Source organism: Branchiostoma lanceolatum, chromosome 3, assembly GCF_035083965.1.
Source record: "Branchiostoma lanceolatum isolate klBraLanc5 chromosome 3, klBraLanc5.hap2, whole genome shotgun sequence".
NCBI lineage: Eukaryota > Metazoa > Chordata > Leptocardii > Amphioxiformes > Branchiostomatidae > Branchiostoma > Branchiostoma lanceolatum.
In genome coordinates, this window is record NC_089724.1 from 31,364,651 (window position 1) to 31,383,654 (window position 19,004).

The following is a 19,004-nucleotide window of genomic DNA, read 5'->3' on the forward strand; positions in this document are numbered from 1 at the left end:
GTTTAGAGTTGGTGGCCATAACAAGATGTTACAATTCAAAAACACGGCCAAAATATTCTATTGACAGCTAAAACTTTCACAATTTCCGCGCGCTAACCAAGAGTTGTACTTTAGGTGTCTTCAATCGGCACTGAACTGCTGTACTGTTGAAGCCACGTTCCTTCAGGCCCTTGGCGATTTCTTTGTATACCTCCTGGTTCCGCTATATGCCATCAAGATTTCTCTGGACCTCCTCATCTCCCCCCAAATAGATATCAGGGCTCTCTTTTCTTCATTAGATTAGTTGTTAGAACTGGGGACCAAGCCCAAGTGACGCCGCGAATCTCACATACCCAGATGTGCGACATTTGAAACATGTGAACCAGTTCCGTAACGCTTTTGCGTTCATGATCACAATTCCGCAAAAACGGTTTATTCATTGTAGACTACCGCGCGAGGAGGTTCAGAATAAAACGGAACGAAACCGTTACGGAGCGTTCATGTTCACAAGTAAAACGGTTTATTTTGCTGGAACGGTTCGTACCGTTTTATTCTTTCAATCATGAACAGGGCCTAATTATATTTGCATATCTAGAAGTTTTCTTTGTGAGATTGTATTATTAACAGAAAATATTTCTATCACATTCCCTTAGAACATTCTACACTGTATCATAATATACCATCAGTGTCTTACAGACAAAAAGTTTGCTGTGTAGGAAAGGGAATAATCTGAGCTAATGTATTGTTTTGATGAACAGGTATCAGTACAGGTGGAAGAGTGAATCCTCATGAAGGGATGGTACTGCACTCCACCAAGATCCTGGAGGAGTGGAGCTCCATCGACCTGCGCACCCCCATCTCCAGCAAGTTGCACCTTCCAGTCTGGGTGGACAATGATGGAAACTGTGCTGCACTAGGAGAGAAGAAGTTTGGAAAGGGGAAGGGATCAGAGGACTTCATCACACTGATAGTGGGCACTGGTAAGCTGTGATTTCTAACCGTCCTGCCATCATGGGGGCCAGGTGATCATGATACAAAAGGTTTCTATGTGAGCACTGCTTTGCTGTGTTTAGTGATGACGTCAATTCTGGTGATGAAGGTGTAAAACTGTTAGCAAATAGAAAAAGACTTGACTTGCAAGGTAAGCCCTGGTCACATACATCATACGATGCACCTATGATAGCATATCCTGCAAATCGCACGATGATCGCAGATAAATCATGGGTAAAATCAGCCATCGCAGAGCGTCGATGTTCAAAATTTGTACAGCGTCGTACGATTTTTCACATGTGCCTTTTCTGAATGAGACGAGCTGTAGTCAAGAAAAGAGTTACTCAAGCAACTGGATAGATTTTGGAAACGGTCAGGTTGTACCCCCTATCTTTCATCGGTGACAGTCACTGATGAAAGATAGTGGATGCTCCCTGAAACGTCTGTTCCCAAAATCTATACAATTGCTTGAGTAACTGTTTTCTTCCATATCATATTACCTGGATGTGTAACATTCATTGACAAATGTGAGGTAGCTATAGTGTTTGCAAGTCGTGCCCTGTTGTTGTATTGCCCTTGGTTTTCTAGGAATTGGAGGAGGGATTGTTCTGAACAATGAGCTGGTCCATGGTGCTAACTTCTGTGCGGCGGAGCTGGGACATATCAGTGTGTCCATGGACGGCCCAGACTGCATGTGTGGGAGCTCTGGCTGTGTGGAGAGTTACGCCTCAGGAATCGCTCTTCAAAGGGAGGCCAAAAAACTGCATGATGGTATGTATGTGTAGATAGTAGAGCCTGAAGAAAAGCTGGGAGTTGTACATTTTCTTACTCTTTGAAAAATAGTATAATTTTTTTAGAAAGGTGCCTTTCGTGTTCCTTTCGTATTCAGAATGTCCTCCACTACGGATCTTTTCAAAACTCCAGTATCCATTTTTTAAAAACTTAAGCATCTTTTTTTACCAGCTGCAATGATTTCCTGGAAAAATTTTAACAGCCATTTTTATAAAGACTTTATTTATATCTATTGGCTAACATTGTTGTTATTTGGTGATAACAGTTTATTGTCATTTTGCACTACCATACTTGTCATACACTGTTGGCTCCTTGAATGAGATACTGTAATTAATTTAGATCAGATGTTGCTATAAGAAATATGATGTATGCTTCATCAAAGTTTGTTTGTCTATTTGTTTAGATTTGACTTGTATTGAAATGGTTTATTCTATTTTGTCATATGCTTACAAGATATTTGATTTTTCTAAGATAGTAAACATTTTTGGGGAGAAAAACATCATACAAATGTTAACAAAAAGATAAACTCCCCCTCTACCTAATGGAACGGTCGAACGGGTGTGTTATTGCGTCATAACACATGGGCAATGGAGGCTTCTGATTGGTCGACGCCATCTGGCTATGTGATAATACATCTTAATTACCACCATAATAGCGGTCACAATATGAATAAATAAATGAATATGTAAGCATATCGTGCATCAGTAGCTTAAAACAAACTGTGTTGATTAGGTATGATGAGAATTTTGTACTAGGGTATTATCCTCAGTATATGTATTTAGATAATGTCCATTTTTTACCAACCAATGTTTCAAGTTTACTGCTTCAGAAGGTCTGTCAGCATATGAACCATTTTCTCCACAGTTTGTCGCTTGTCCTTTGTGCTGATCCACGTTGACTCAGGCTTTTGGCTCCAGTCGGTCCCCGACAGCTTGGTGACGTGCTGGGTTCCTCTGGTACAGCTGCGGCGGGTTCTGCAGAGTTTTCCAGAAGGGTGGGGGGTGTTGACCGTCCCGACGTGGAGCTGGGTGTTTGGCATCCACTGTGGTCCCCTCGCAGCTTCTGTGCGCTGTCTGGTGGTGTCTCAGGGTGCGCTTGACATCTGCCACAATCAACCTTACACCCGCGTCGATCTCAGATGGGTACCGTCATGTTTGTACAGTGAACGGTCCTTTGAGAGAAGTCTATGCCTGATGTAGATTAGGTTGTTTTCTTTTAGGCAGTCTTGTTATAGATGGCTATGTTCTTGTTGAAGTTGGAGATCATGTTCGTCCCTCTCGACGGGACTTGTGACATGGCAATCTTTGCAATTTGGGTACAGTCTATCAGTCTGAGCATTTGTTCCACACAGATTATGACACTGTGGAGTCTTTTTTTTGTGTTGTCCATGTCGTTTGACCCGACTTGGATTATAACCAGTGTTGTCATCAGGAGCAACAGTCCTGGCCCAAAACTGCACCAATTGGAGGAAGCTTGCTGCCCGATGTGCCACTTGGCACGGGAGGATCGAAGTCTAAGTAAGTGTCATCAGGGAACATATATATATATAGTAGCATATTCTGAAGCTTTACGCTGTGTGCTCGATTTCATTATACAGGTACTTGAGCTTTTGTGCTTGAGCATTCTCGTAGGGTCGACATAATTCCATAAGGAGTCAGAGAGAATCCTCACCTTATTTTTCATATTTGAGGCTGCCGGGGTACAAGTAACGGGGGTTGTCTGTGTTTGGATGGGTGGTGGTAGTTGCCTGCGTCGGTCCCGTGCCGGTGGCGACCGTGTGCCTGGACCTGCCGGTGCCTGTGTTGCCGAAGCTGCTGAGTGCTGGGCCAGGGGACTGTCGGTGGCAGTGTATTGGCGGTTGCCGGTGCCTCTAGGCCCAGGGACACCAGTAACTGCATGGCAGTTTAAGCGTTCTTGACTAGAAGCTACCTCTGCATACATGTACAGCCACTCTATTCTGGAATCGTCCTGGCAGTACTGGCAGTACAGTACTGGCTGTTGTGTCGACAGATTGATTTCACAGTAATGTTACTAGTGCTTGTAGAGCTTCCAAATGTTCAGAAATGTCACGTTGATGTTGTAGCTGAGTATTCTGGTCTCAAATCTGTCGAGCCTGTTTTTACATGTGGTGTCATCCTGGAATATTCCATATTCTACACTAGGGGTGGGTACCGGTACAGAAGATTTAGGTCAGGTCCAGAGGGTCCAAATGTGACGGCCTTTTGGTAGCCTGGTACTGTGAATTTCCTAATCAGTCCAAAATCCGGTCCACTGATTTCTTCCAGGCGTTTTTTTTTCAGACCAGTTCAGCAAAAAATACCGGTTTTGAACCGGTATATGGTACTGAGTAATTCAGCTGAGTTGAAGGCCATGTTTGCAGGCAGTTTGTTTGTCAACCTCCAACAAAGGTGTAAATTCAAACAAGTTTTTCAGTTGTCAGTTGTGGGAGCTCATGAACTTAAACATATGTTGTGACCTTGTGTAAGGATTGAAGGTATTGGTAGCGGGCCTTCGATGGTGTGTCCCTTACTTAAATTCGTAAGATAGTTGCGATCTTGTGGTCGTACGACGCAGTCGGGGACAAGAGAGACGCAAAGCCAGTACTACATGGAAGATGACTTTATTCCTCTCTCTCTTCTCTCGAAACTCTCCGGACTCAACTGAATACAGGAGTTGCCTTTCCCTATTTATATGTTTCCTACCGCCTACACATCTATTTTTAAGAGAAAGGTACATTCTTCCACAGACCAGTCACTGATGACTTCCTATTCCCATCTCCGGTTGTCTACGGGTGGTCCCTTGACCTATTTCCAAATGATCCCAAATATGGTGAGATGGTCAAGCCAGGAGTGACTATGGCGTGCGTCAGGTATGCACCTCCTGGGATGATAGGTCATTAGGATTGTCATTACCCGCTCCCTTGCCCTATTCCCAGAATAAGGCAGGAGGAAGAGATTCCTTCTACTGTTGCTAAGGCTGTACCAGGAACTGGGGAATATACTAGAGAAAGGCACATTATTACACTTGCAATTTTCAACATAGAAGCTTAGTCCATTCCCATTTGTATTGATTACGTGTGAACAACCATGCATAGGTCTGCGACAAAGACTTTTCTGCCTACGGAATTAGTGGTATGTCGGAATTGCAAGCCCTCCCGCTAAACCCTATACCTACACTAACGCAGACATGAACCCTTGTACCTTCACCTACACAAACATTGACTCTTGTACCTACACATACACAAACATTAACCCTTGTACCTGTGCCCCCAGCGGATGAGCTGCTTGTTCCTGGTGTACACCTTAGAGAAGGTGAGGAGGTGACAGGCAAACATGTCATCCAGGCCGCACAACTCGGCAACAAGAAGGCAGAGAAAGTTGTGGAAACAGGTAAGGTGTGAAGTTTGTCAGACAATTCAGACAGCATCTGACTGTTTCAACATTTTAACCAGTTGCTTGATCAACTATTTTTGGCGTAAGTCAGGTACCCATTTTTGTCCCTGGGTGAAGTGAGGAAAGTTGTGTAACAACATTGGTAGCATGTCAGGGGATTCAAACCCATATCATAGAAAAACTTGTGACAGTGCTATTTGTTTATTCCACATAACTGGTAAACTGCCTCTCAGGAATAACACACCTGTCCAGTTTTATACAGAAGGTACAAGCTGTGTAAGACAAAACTGATAGGCTTGATCCACACAGTGATCGACCCCTTTTCGATAATTGTGTTGGTGGTCACATACTTGAAGTGTGGCTCTTCTCAAACACTGGATCTCCGTCTTTATGTCCCGTCCGAAACGATGTCCCTAACTGAAGCAAGGTACTAATTGCACCTTCGAGTAGAGTGAGGAAATAGGTCATAATATTGAAAATTTGTTTCCCATCCCACTCATTGTTTGGAAGCCTTGTTGTTCATATTCGTTGCTAAATCAGTCATTTTAACTTTACAAAAATACAGTTTCCTCAATTTCATGTTATGAAGTTAAGATTTTTTGGACGGATGGGTTTAATTTTTTTCCGTCCCACCAAGCAAATTTCCGTCCCTGGACGGAAGGACGGGTCCTGGAGACAGCCCTGGATTCGAACCCAGAATCTTTATACAAATGTAGTTTCTAAGTCAACAATCCTAACGACAAGACCACCTTTAGACTATCTTGCCACCTTTTGTGATATGTATCCCAATTGCAATCAATGGATGAGAAGTGGATGCACCAAAACCTATGTCATATTCAAGTACAGGCAGTTTTGTAGCTTATACCAGGGCTGGATTTTTTAATAGAAACTAAAGTTGTTGCGTTTCTATTTCAGCATGCGAGGCACTGGGCTTAGCTGTCTGCACTTTGCTGCACACGGTCAACCCTTCTCACATAATCCTGTGTGGCCACCTGGCGCCCCACTATGTGGATGGAGTCCGTGAGGTCATACAGAGGAGGGCTCTTCCATCTGCCGCCAGCAGTATACAGATCATGGTGTCAGACCTGGAGGAACCTGCGCTGCTCGGAGCTGCCAGTATCGTGTTAGAATACGCCACCAGAAGGATATATTAGTACTTCTGGGAAAGAGCATTACTCTACAGTGAAGCTTTATCTTGGTTCTAGATAGTGACCATCATGATTTCTTTGTAAGGGGCAGTGGATATCTCACGTGATTGGGCTCCCGGTATTTTGAATGATGTTCTTGTACGTTGTGTCAAATCAAGAAATACAATGTAGTTGACAATGTTCGGATGCCAAGAATGTGTCAAAAGGGTCACAACTTCTCTAAGTATTATAAGAAGGCACATGTTGTCACTGTATGCACATCTTTTAGTTGATTGTAAATATGTTTTCTTTGTCTTTATTTCAATGTACTTCTCAGTATATGTATAGAATGTATAGAATATCAATATGTAGGATACAGATATCGTGCAGCAGAACAACAATGCTTACAACAGTTTGAAAGCACATCAGCACCATGCTTACTGTGGTAAATGTAGATTTCAGTAAAATTTTTCCCAAGATCATGTATGGTTTGGGATGTCATATGGTTATGTGTGGTTTGGCCTTTGGAGAGTAGGATTTTAATGCATATCTCTACCTGTGTCTGTTATTTGAAATGTATTTATTACATTTTAATGTTTGTTTGAAATCAGATTATAACAATAAGATTGATGAATTTGTTTTAATGGCAAAGTGTACTTATTGCTGTTAGCTGTTATTTTTAGCAGTGTATTGATCAGATTGTCTATTGGAAAAATAAACAGGATTTGAAAATGTAGGATAAGATAAGATTTTGATTTCTAATCTTTATTTATGCAACCAGCCTTTTGATACAGATGGAGGATTTGTGCACAGGTAAGTGTATCCTTGCTATCTGTTTCTCATCTAGCCAAGTGTCTATTACATTTTTTAGTAGGTAGACATATTGTAGAACATTTTGGTCAGATTTTAGTCCTCAGAAGCCTACAAAAAGAGTAGCATACATACATGCATTGTGACAAGTTTGACCAACTTTAGACCAGCTGATATGTTGATTTGCTGATCCACAACACTGTACTAAGTGATATAGAGACATGAATTGTACTTCCATGTTATTTCTGTAAGCTGCTTCATGTAAAGTGCCACTTGGTTATCCCATGGCCTTTCACGTTGTACCTTCTGTTGACCTTAAAGGGCATTTTACTAGTCCATGTATATTTTTGTGTTGTGCCAACCCTGGGACCACTTTATATTTTTAGCACCTTACATGTGAAGGGAGTAGATTGCCTCAGTTGTTTTACTTTTATTTTTGGACAAATGCCTCTTTCTAGATTCATATATTCTATAGTTGTTGGAGGTTTTGTACATCATTGTTTGTAAAATGTTATGATTGGCACCCATTGCTTTTTGTAAAGTTAGCTACATAGTTGCTTTCATGTTTGCCCGAATATATTTCAGCCCAAAACTGCCATTTGTTTTGGACCAGTTCAGAGACTATGAAAATTAATGTAACTTATACATGTACATGCGCAGATTGTCAGATTTTCCCCCACAGCAATCATTTGAACTGCAGCGCAACATCTTGGCTTTTGTTGTACTAACTTTAGTTGCTGGTAATTATTATTTGTCTTTTGCAGTCTATAGATAAGAAAAAAATGTTACTAGGAAGTCACAATGTCGAAAGTTGTAATGTTTGTTCACGTAAAACCAGGATTTTTTGGATACGAGTTTATTGAACCAATCTGGCAGAACAATAAACCATCCTTTTTTTCTGTTATTCTGTCAATATCATGGATTACCTTTGCACTAATGATATACTGTATATGTTATATTTTCTCTCTAGTCGTGCTGATACCATAATATTGTAATTTGAAACTACCGTTCGCCGCACGCAGAATGACGGTGCTCTCGGACAGGTGCTAACATTTTCTCAGGAGAGAAGATTCGTCATTAATATCTTGCCACTAATTAGCTTTTATATAGCAGCTATTGTTCCCACCTTGACCTGAACGTCTCCAAGCAAAAAAACACGCGACAAAACGGCCGTACCGCACACATCAGGCCTTCGGTACAACCCGTTTGTTGAGTCGGTAGTATGTGATTCAAAGTAGATCCCCACCGTCATGGCAATTTGTACATTATTCATCAGGACGTTAGCTGGATGCCGTAGACATGGTAATACCACTATGTCAATGTGTTTCTGCTTGTGCTAGGAGCAAACTTTGAGGAAAATATCGCCCTCAGTCCACTATCACACAAAACAAACAAACTTTTGTCGTCTGCTGAATCGCAGGATTCTGGGTAATGAGTATGGCGGCGGGAAAATTCATGGTAGTGCCGTCGCCATAGGTTGCAGCAACAAACAGGCGTTTTTGATGATTGATCACTCTTAGAGTCCTGTTGCAGGTTAACAAAAGAGATTGTAATAAGTTTTCTTGTACATAATTGTGTTTAGCAGGAAGTGGATGTGACATTTGTCTTATAAACCAGCGAACAACCATGTAGTGTGATTCTCCCACGAAGCGCTATCTTCTAATGCATGGTTATTGAAGTTTTTCATACAGTGTTCTGAATACGTTAGTCTGTCAGGTTTGCATTGCTGACATTATAACTGATGTTGCATCTAGCACATATCCCTTAATACACCATTTTCGAAAAATGGCGAGTTTATTACCCCGCGAGTTTATGTGAACTACATGTAACTGATTTTGCATAGGCTCACCATGACATAAATCACTGGCAGGCGCTAATATTGCTGCTTGTTTGGAATCCTTTCAAGCGCTTGTTCTTTGCTTATTCTGTTCATACTTCTTTGGATTGTAAAAATACAAGATGCTGGAAATTTCGGCTCTTTTTGACAATCAAGTGTAGTTGCTGTGAGAATCTCTGTTTGGATACGAACTATAAGTACACAAGTTTATTACTAGTTTATTGCGTCAGCCCAGACATCAAGCAAACTGTAGGTCAGATTAGCAGAGGGTATTACCAACCAGACAGGTAGATACAAGAAACAAAGTGATGTATTCTGCAATGCCTGCTGCAATGCAGTGCAAAGTAGCTGATTTTTTTTAAATTTTCTTTTGGTATTGTATCATTACATGATGAACTTCCATGAATCCTGTTCCTCTGTGTGTTATGCCTGAAGACAGTTAACCAGTTATGGCATACAAGCAAACAAACTGTAACGTTGGGTAACATAAATTCGCGGGGTACTTAAATTCGGGATTTTTCGAAAACGGGGTGTTTAGGGATATGTGCTAGATGCAACATCAGTAATACCGCTAGAAATGCAAACTTGACAGACTAACGCATTCAGAACACTGTCTGAAAAGCTTCGATAACCATGCATTAGAAGTTGGCTACGTCAAAAACTCTCCGTCCCTTATTGTCACAGTCTGAGGGCTTCGTGGGAGAATTATATGTACATAGTTGTTCGCTGGTTTATAAGACAAATGTCACATCCGCTTCCTGCTAAACACAATTATTTACAATACAACTTATTAGAATCTATTTTGCTAACCTACAACTGGACTCTAAGTGTGATTAATCATCAAAACGCCTCTTTGTTGCTGCAACCAATGGCTACGGCACTACAGTTAATTTTCCCGCCGCCATATTCGTTACCCAGAATCCTGCTATTTGGCAGACGACAAACGTTTGCGAGGAACACTTTTTTGTCTAAATGTTGTGTGTGATAGTGGACTGATGGCGATATTTTCCTCAAAGTTTGCTCTTAGCACAAGCAGAAACACATGGACATAGTAGTATTACCATTTCTACGGCATCCAGCTAACGCCCCGATGAATAATGTGCAAATTTCCATGACGGTGGGGGTGAACTTTGAGTGACGTTCTACCGACTCAACACAGGGGTTGTTCCCGAAGGCCTGATGCGTGCGGTACGGCCGTTTTTTCGTGTATTTTTTTTACTTGGACACGTCTATATCCATAGCACTCTCCTCAAGCCAAGGATGGAACGAATAGCTGCTGTATAAAATGTAATTAGCGGTAAAATATTCAAGACGAATCTTCTCTCCCGAATTAATGTTCACCCCTGTCCGACAGCACGGTCATTGTGCGTGCGGCGGACGGTAGTTTCAAGTTGAAATATTATGGTGTCAGCACGACTAGAGACAAAATCTACCATATATATGATTAGTGCAAAGATAGTACATGATACTGACAGAATAATAGAAAAAAAGGATGGTTTATTGTTCTGCTAGATTGATTTCAGTCAACCATTATCGGAAAAATCCCGAATTTATGTTACCCAACGTTAATTTGGGAATTCCACTTTTCCCATTCTAATGGAATCACCTCTATGCTAGAGAAAAAGCAAACAAACACTGGAAGTTCCTATCTTTCAGGGCTGGTGATTAAAAATCTTTAGCAGTGGGCAAAACTATAAATATCAATACAATGATCACAAAAGCTGAGGATGTCATTTATTATCTTCGCCGAGAAGATTATGTTTTCGGTTACGCCAGCTGTAGGGTGGGTCTGTATGTATGTCAAGAGCATAACTCGAGAAACCTTTGATGAATCTTCATGATTTTCGGAAACGTTGATGGATCTTCATGATTTTTGAAGGTGTGTAGCGGGTGTGGGAACGTAGGTCAAGTTCGAAAATGGTTTACCTGCGCTTTCCTACCATTGTGCAGCGAGCTGTGTATTTTTCTGTGTTTGTATGTCGCCAAGATAACTCGAGAAGCTGTTGATGGTTCTGTATGATATTTAGTGGATGGGTAGGGTTTACAAAAGGAAAGGTCAAGTTCGATAATGGGCCTTCTAGCGGGTACCTAAGGTACTACAGCAGAGCTTCAAAATTTGGGGGCATATTTTCTGCAAGTGCTATGGTCATGATTTTTGTGTGGTAGATAGTTCCATGCCACAGGAAGTAAGTTGTGTAAGTTTGGGCCCCCTAACGACTTGTTTGGAACTGCAGTGGGTGTTTTTGTTTTGACCTTTGGCCATTGATAAATTGAGAAGGGGTCTACAGATCGTCATGATGTTTGGTATGTAGAGAGCTCAGATGGTCCTTTACATAATCATAATTAGTAGGGAAAGTTTGTAAATCCACTGCATTTCTTATTGAGACTCTCAAACATGTGACAGTGTCCCCGTAAACAGGACATATAAACAGATGGCCTTGCAAAAGCAGGTCATATAAACAACGGATGGGGCACACTACTCTCCGAGCAGAGGAGTGGGTCCAGCTGGTTTTAACGTGTTCAGTTTAGGCATTTTTGTCCAACACACGGTTGGCGACATAACGAAAAGGGGACAAAAGGAATTAGAGTCCGATTTATTAAGAACGTCATTTATCTTAACACCGCACGAACAGAGCCAAATGTTCATCCCTTGAGAAGAAATATCAGCTCTTACATTGATATGCGTTTCAAGAAATTCCTGTTCGGCATACATACCAAAGCCTCAAACGATGGTGTCAGAGGAGAATTGGGAACTTCCCCATTGATGATGGACGCAGAAATGCAACTTGTAAAATACTGGCATCGCTTAGTTCATTTACCCGAAGATCACCGTATCATCGCCATATGTCATACTGTAGACATACATGAAGAGGCTAGCTACATACATATGTATTCGTCAGTAACGTAAACAAGAAAGGCAATAAAACGTATTGCCATGGCGACGATTGAGTGGCTATATTTAAAAGTGGTGTTTATGATAAACATTTTAAGCTATGTTTTGACACATTGCAACTTGGCTAATGGTTCAAATTTGTCTACTTATTGTTGGACAGCCAAGAGAAATTTGACGTTTTGACTTTTCCACTAATTTATTGATGAATTCGAATCCTTGATTCAAACAATCCTTAAGACAGGCTTATTGCCCGGAGCTCCATTCTGAGAAATGCTCTAGCAGAGAGACAGCATTAGTGGTTGGTCCCGAGTAGTAACACATCGGTGACGGTAATTTCCAAACAAAGCCAGATGAGCGGTCAAGGAAACCGCCTCACACACGGAAATAACGTGGCAATCAGGAATACAAATCTATATATATGTATATCCACAGTGCAATAGGCATGAGGTATGATTATCAGAGTTCTTCTCTTGTATCAAAGAGGACTTTGGAATTTCTCGTAACGGCGCAGCCGGAGGCAATTTGCCAAACCCTGCGGGAGTCCCAATGACAGCGGAGGAGAGGACAGGAGGGTCCCGGGAGATCTTATCTGACTTCCCATGGAATCTTGGGTTGGTCACTACTACGCGTGCGAGTAACATTCCAGGCATACCAACCCGGCATAGCTGGGATTTATGGAATTCTTTGGAACTAAATACATAATATAACGTTAACTGTTTGGCGCGCCCCTGATGCGTCGCCAAAAAGGAAAGTATGCTTAGGATGAGAGCCATAAGAACGCGGTAGCATTCTGAACAACACGTTATCAGTCCAAACTGTCCGTATAGTGGCTATGTATAAGTACCCTCGTTTTAAATATTATGTCTTGATAGCATGGTTTGATTTTCGTCAACTCATTCTATGTATGACTGTGGGCCTCCTGGTGTCCCTCCATGGTACTGCAACTGAACGGTCGAACTTTCTATTCTATGTTCTGCACATGCTAAGGTCGTGATTTCGGCCTGTAGGCATATTTGTGTCGGAAACCTTAAAACAAAGCAAGATAACTAACTCAATAAGGCATGGATGATCAAATTGACGATGATGTATTTCATGTTTCCTCAAACGTAGACAGTACAATGACTTTATTTATCTATTTATTTATTTATTTATTTATTGGTTTGGCTGTTTTGGACAATAACTTTCTTGCTCACCCTAAGCTGTATGATGAACTAAATAAATACTGCAGTATGGTGAACTGATGGGAAAGGGAAGGTGGTTTGCCGCTTTATCATGTAAGGATCATTTGCCCTGCAGTTCTCACTAAAATTGATAGCTGGGGCTGCTGAATAGAAAAACATTCACCAAACAATATATGAAAATTCCACCGTGAAATCGACTCCTGCAATCTTTTCCATTCTTACCACAGTTGTACCTGAATACGACATCTAACCTAAATTTGAAAATTCAGGAAAATTGGCCCGTCAAATTGTGACATTTTTCCAGTCAAGGTACTGGACACACTGAGACTAAAGGATGTGACATTCCGTTTTCCCAGAGCCTCTGCCTACCCGGGATTTTGGAACGGCCTGTCAGGGGTTTTTAATTCAATGGTATTGTAAATAGCTTATTTGTCTGTTTGCTTGTTTTTTTGTTGTTTTTTTTAAAATTTGTTTTCTAATTTACGAGTGTATTAGGAATGATGTTCAGCCGATACTAGGGTCCAAAACCTCTGTTGGTCAAGTGTGTGACAGGTGAATAAAATGAGTGAAAACACCGTTATTACTTTCGCCATAGGCAGAATGTTATATTTTTTGATCGGGCAATTGTGGAGTGAATGTGGATGCAGGCGGCATAAATCTTGGATGGATGCTCATCATTTTTGGTAGGTAAATTACTGTTGGGAAAACGAAGGTCAAGTTCGAAAACGAGTTTCTGATTGCAGTGGACCTTTTTGTTTGTTTCTTTGATTGTTTGTTAACTGGATGACTCGAGAGGCATTTGATGTATCGTGATAAGATTTAGTAGTTTAGTAGGGTCGGGAAAACGAAGATCAAGTTCAAAAATGAGTCTTCTGGCAGGTTCCTACGGCACTGCAGTGGACCTTTTGTGTTTGTTGGTTTGTTTATTTGTTTGTTTGTTCGCGGGATAACTCGAGAGCCATAGGATTGGTCGTGATAAAATTTAGCTGGTTGGTAGGGGTCGAAAAGTTCGAGATTGGGCGTTCTGGCGGATTCCTATGGTACTGCAGTGGGCCTTTCATGACTGTATTTACATAATTAATGAGGAAAAGTTGAAATTCATCAACTCATACAATACATGCAACCTTGTTTGCATAATCAAAGAGAAACCTTTATATCATACCCATGAATAATTTCATCAGGTTGGTGAATGACGGAACAGCAAAGTTCTTTTATTCACAATTACAAGCAAGCACTTACACGAGCCATGGCTCATGTAGATACTTGCTTGTGAATGAAAGAAATTTGCTATTCAGAAACCTTTATAATACATAATTCGTAAAAGTTAATATCATTTGGAGAAGGTATGGGGTCGTGGAACTCTAGTTTTTTCATTGAATAGTGTCAGCTAAAACGCAGTCGATACAACACAAAGCAGTGGCATCTAACTTTTAAGATTGATCAAAAGAATATACAACATAACCAAAACAACCATAACATTTTCACGTTCATGATATCAATATAAAATGTCTTCGTAACTAATATAAGTTATTTTCCCTGAGGTTGCTGTGCCCTGTGATATGTTTGTTAACATCCCCACCGACACTGAAATAGTAGATTACGTCATCGATTCTGTATCTGTATCTATATAGCCGGTATAACCGCCATTCGGCGTAACACACCAGCTTCACAGGCACGCGGCGCAGCAGCAGCTGGTTATATTTCGCCGAACGACCTACACATAACGACCGATTGTTATGTGCATAGCGCTTCTTAATACTTAATACGGTGTCTGGTGAAGTAAGCGGTTGTCAAGTATTTTATCAAAGTATTCAATCCTAAAACGTTGACTGAGTATGTTTATATTTGTGTATTCTATGTTATGTTTATATTTGGATGAGACATCATTAGCCTGAAGTAACCTTGAGATGATGTATGAAAGCAGCAGCTCCGCTAAACCCGGTAGTGACAGGTTAAGATCGGAATTCCCGGCACTGTGGTCACATTTGGCGACACAGTTTTAACTAAAGTATCAGCATGCATTTAAAACGTTAAATACTTTTCGGTGTTGTTTCTTGTTGGCTGGATTCCCTAGCCGGTGGTTTTTCTCTATAGAAGTGTGCTTTATTAAATGCATTTCCGTGTCTTTTAAATGCGTTTTTGTAATTATTGTATGGCCATGTTGCATGCTGGTAATGTTAGCTCACCTCAGCCACCAATGCCAGTAAGAAACACTAAATGTCAAAACTGTAGTCCAACAAAACAAGATGTCAAAAGTTTCGACCACCTTAGCAGGCTTCTTTGGAACTGACATGTCAGGGTAACTCATATTTCCATTTTAAGTAGTCTTTTAAGTTACAAAGAGTGACAAAACAGGGGTTCCCTGACGGCTTCCTTTGGAACTGGAGCTATTGTATTGTATTGAATGAGGTAGAGCTGTGGTATGTAGCCTTAATGTCAAATGATGACAATTTTGTGATATGTGATGTAGCTAGGGACGAACATGTACGCTATGCAAATTAGAACGTTGTTTGCATGATTAATAATGGATTCTATTGTTGGTATATCAAACTTGGGAAAGCAGCTACGTTTTTACTCGTTTGTATACCTGGTAATTTGGTTGTCATCAGTTGATGTGACACAGGAACAGTCATCGTGACAGAAACTATTTCTGGCTCGCCAGGGTCCATCAGACGCCATTCAGACGACAACGTATCCAGCATAAAATGGATACCCGTACGGTCATGTCTTCCACTGGAAACAAAGCCCTCTGTTTAGCAACCGAATGTTGGAATTCAGACAGTAATTTCACCCTGTGGCATGACTAACAGACTGTAGGCAGACAATTTGAACCAGGGTCATCAAAACCATGTTTTTAACTAGGATACTCAGGATACCTCTTCTGATAAAATATTGTGCCTGAAGAAATGGAGGCTTCATTAGAGGGTTGATAGGGTAGCGGAGTGAGGGATCGCAGCTGGGGCCGGGGTGTGGGATCAGGGCTCAGACAGTTGACTAGTGGGAGATAATGAGTGATGTCATTATCAGCTCGTCAGTCCGATATAATATACAACCAGTACCAATTTTTTTTACACAAAAAGATTATCTTCCAGAAAGAAACTTCTTTTGTGTCCAAAAAATGTTTGTCAACGGGGCAAGGTTTTCTTTCAATTTTCTTATGAGATTCGTTGTTTTTTATATAACGTTATTATCTTTCTCGTGAAGAAACAAATTCTTGCATTTCTGAAAATTTGCATCTGGTTATGAAGAAGCAAGAATATGCAACATTTCTTGCTATTTCAGAAAAAAAAAAGATAAGCAGGAAAATTTCTCTTTGTGCGTAAGTTTTTTGTGGTTTCATTTTTTCCTCTTTTTCTTTCTGGAAGAATATCTTTCTCCATATAAGAAATTACATTGGAATAAGAAACATGAGGCAAACATTTTGGTAGTAATACAACATTCCAAGACAGAGATATGATATGATCATGCCCTGTTCACCGTCCAAGTTCTACCTAAATAGTAGGCCAATTTATTTGCATACTGTTATCAACATACTATTCAGTTAACGTTGGGTAACATAAATTCGCCATTTTTCCGGTAATGGTTGACTGAAATCAATCTAGCAGAACAATAAACCATCCTTTTTTCTATTATTCTGTCAGTATCATGTACTATCTTTGCACTCATCATATATATGATTAATAACACTTAGAGTCCAGTTGTAGGTTAGCAAAAGAGATTCTAAGTTGTATTGTAAATAAATGTGTTGAGCAGGAAGCGGATGTGACATTTGTCTTATAAACCAGCGAACAACTATGTAGTATAATTCTCCCAAGAAGCCCTCAGACTGTGACAATAAGGGACGGAGAGTTTTTGACGTAGCCAACTTCTAATGCATGGTTATCGAAGCTTTTCAGACAGTGTTCTGAATACGTTAGTCTGTCAATTTCTAGCGGTATTACTGATGTTGCATCTAGCACATATCCCTAAATACCCCGTTTTCGAAAAATCGCGAATTTAAGTACTCCGCGAATTTATGTTACCCAACGTTAAGTATCAGCATGCATAGCTCGATTGACTCTATTGTAAATCATAAATCAGATTAGTTCTTTAAAATGGTTAGATATTAGCATTAGTTCAACTGCCACGTTTGTACAGGTTGTCGTACATTGCACCTGTTACAATTGTAACGCAATAAAGTTCTCCTTTTGATTTGTCTTTCAAAATGATACATTATAGCTATTATGATATGATACATATTCTTATTTCCCACTATTCTTGATCATGAGGAAACAATTCTACTATCAAAATCAAGGAACCCAAATATTATAGAAAACGTGGGTCCATTTGTTTTTTACCGCCTCAAGAGAAGAAGTCGAATTTAACAAAACTATTCCATTGTACTTAGTATATCTTAGAATGTAGGATACTGTAGGAACTAGTTCTTAATACCATTGTATTTATCAGTATTATATCTATGTTCCATGTACTTGCAATTAGCTTTCGGGTATTTATTTTGCAATAAACGTATTATTGACCATTATGTAAATGTGCTTGTGGTTAAAATGGTTAATGGCAACAGTAATGTTTTCCAATTTAGATTTTGTCAGAAAAGGTTATTCAGTTTCCTTTTCCGTTTTCTATTTTTCGTAGATGCACTGGTCAAAAGTTGAACGGCACATACAAGTATACACATATACATGGTTTTAGTGTATAGACTGCATAAACTGTACATACACACAAGTGTATGTATCTACATTGTGTATATACTACACTTTGTACCAAATACCGGTCCAGAACAACTTGGTGAGCAGCAATCACGAGTTGGCAAATCTAACGAAATAACTTGTTTGTTCATATCAATATCACTTCAGGACAATGATAATGGTCAAAGCTATTATTTTGGATACATATCATATGTGATATGCCAGTTAGAATGATACGCCAGGCACTTCCATACACTTTGTGGTATTAGAGGTTTGTATACTCTGTGCGCGTTTTGTGAGTTTGTAAGTTTAGCCAATGTTTCTGCAAAAGTAGGGGAATGGTATTGACGGCAGCGCAATATTCCCCACATCGTATTTCTCCAACAATGTGATGCACAATTGCAGCACTGGGACTGAATAATAATGGGCGGTTGAAGACAGGTTGTATCAAGACATTTCTAGATCTTTTACATCTTGATCCTACTCCTCGTGAGAGGTAAGGGGAACTGATATCATTCCAAACATATGTCTGGAGCACAAGGCACCACTACTACAGCTGTGCGCAGGTCGGCACAATCAGTCACTACCCAACAGATGGACGCTAAAGCCGCCATGCTTTCAGCAGCTTCTGTTGTTTGGGTTAGAGAGTCCAACCCACAACAACTTCAAAGGACGGCGAACTGGCTGCATTTCCGCAGTTCGGCCGAGATAAAAGTGGCATACTCAGAAATCATTTCCTCATTATCTCCCGGCTCGGTTTCATTAAATAAAATGCCCGCAACAAGTTGGGCAGCTTTGCATATCTCCAGCCTTGATTGAGTTTGTCGTCCGGTACTGGTGTCTGATAATCCTCCATGAACAGATCCCACACTCGGCTGTATCTGGCCACTATCTCTTGAAAGCTTTCTTCGATTTCTGTTCAGTTGGTGGCATACCAGGGTAATGCTTTGATTTGAGTAACCCTCTCATTACGGAGGAAGGGTGGTGGTGGTCGGTTCAAAGGCAAGTCACCCCGTCTTGCTGCAAGTCCTGATTAGGGGCTGGAATGTGCTCATTACTGTATAATTAAGACTTGTAGGCATGAGGTCTAATTACTGTGGGGAGTTGGTTCTAGTAGGATCTCCTATCCCTAATAAGCCCCGTTGCTCTGGCATGAAGAGAAGATCTGTTCTTTCTCTCTGGCACTTTCGAATCCTGAAAAGTTGCACAATATGCTGTGATTTGTCGATGAAGGTTAGACATCCGGTACTAAGATATGCAACGTAACAGTTACTCAAGGAACTGGATATATTTTGGAAACGGTCGGACTTTTAGGTAG

The 19,004-nt window shown here is 40.6% G+C and overlaps 1 protein-coding gene across 2 annotated transcripts in view; it reads left to right on the plus strand.

Annotated features, from left to right (window-relative positions):
* LOC136431412 (bifunctional UDP-N-acetylglucosamine 2-epimerase/N-acetylmannosamine kinase-like) overlaps positions 1 to 7,994 on the plus strand; it is a 28,069-nt gene extending 20,075 nt beyond the window's left edge. For both annotated transcript variants that reach the window (XM_066422768.1, XM_066422767.1), the window contains exons 8-11: positions 738 to 959; positions 1,558 to 1,740; positions 5,034 to 5,150; positions 6,069 to 7,994. In XM_066422768.1, coding sequence (XP_066278865.1) covers positions 738 to 959; positions 1,558 to 1,740; positions 5,034 to 5,150; positions 6,069 to 6,307 — 761 coding nt within the window. In that variant the 3' untranslated portion in view covers positions 6,308 to 7,994. The remainder of the gene's footprint in view (positions 1 to 737; positions 960 to 1,557; positions 1,741 to 5,033; positions 5,151 to 6,068) is intronic.
* The last annotated feature ends 11,010 nt before the right edge of the window (positions 7,995 to 19,004 follow it).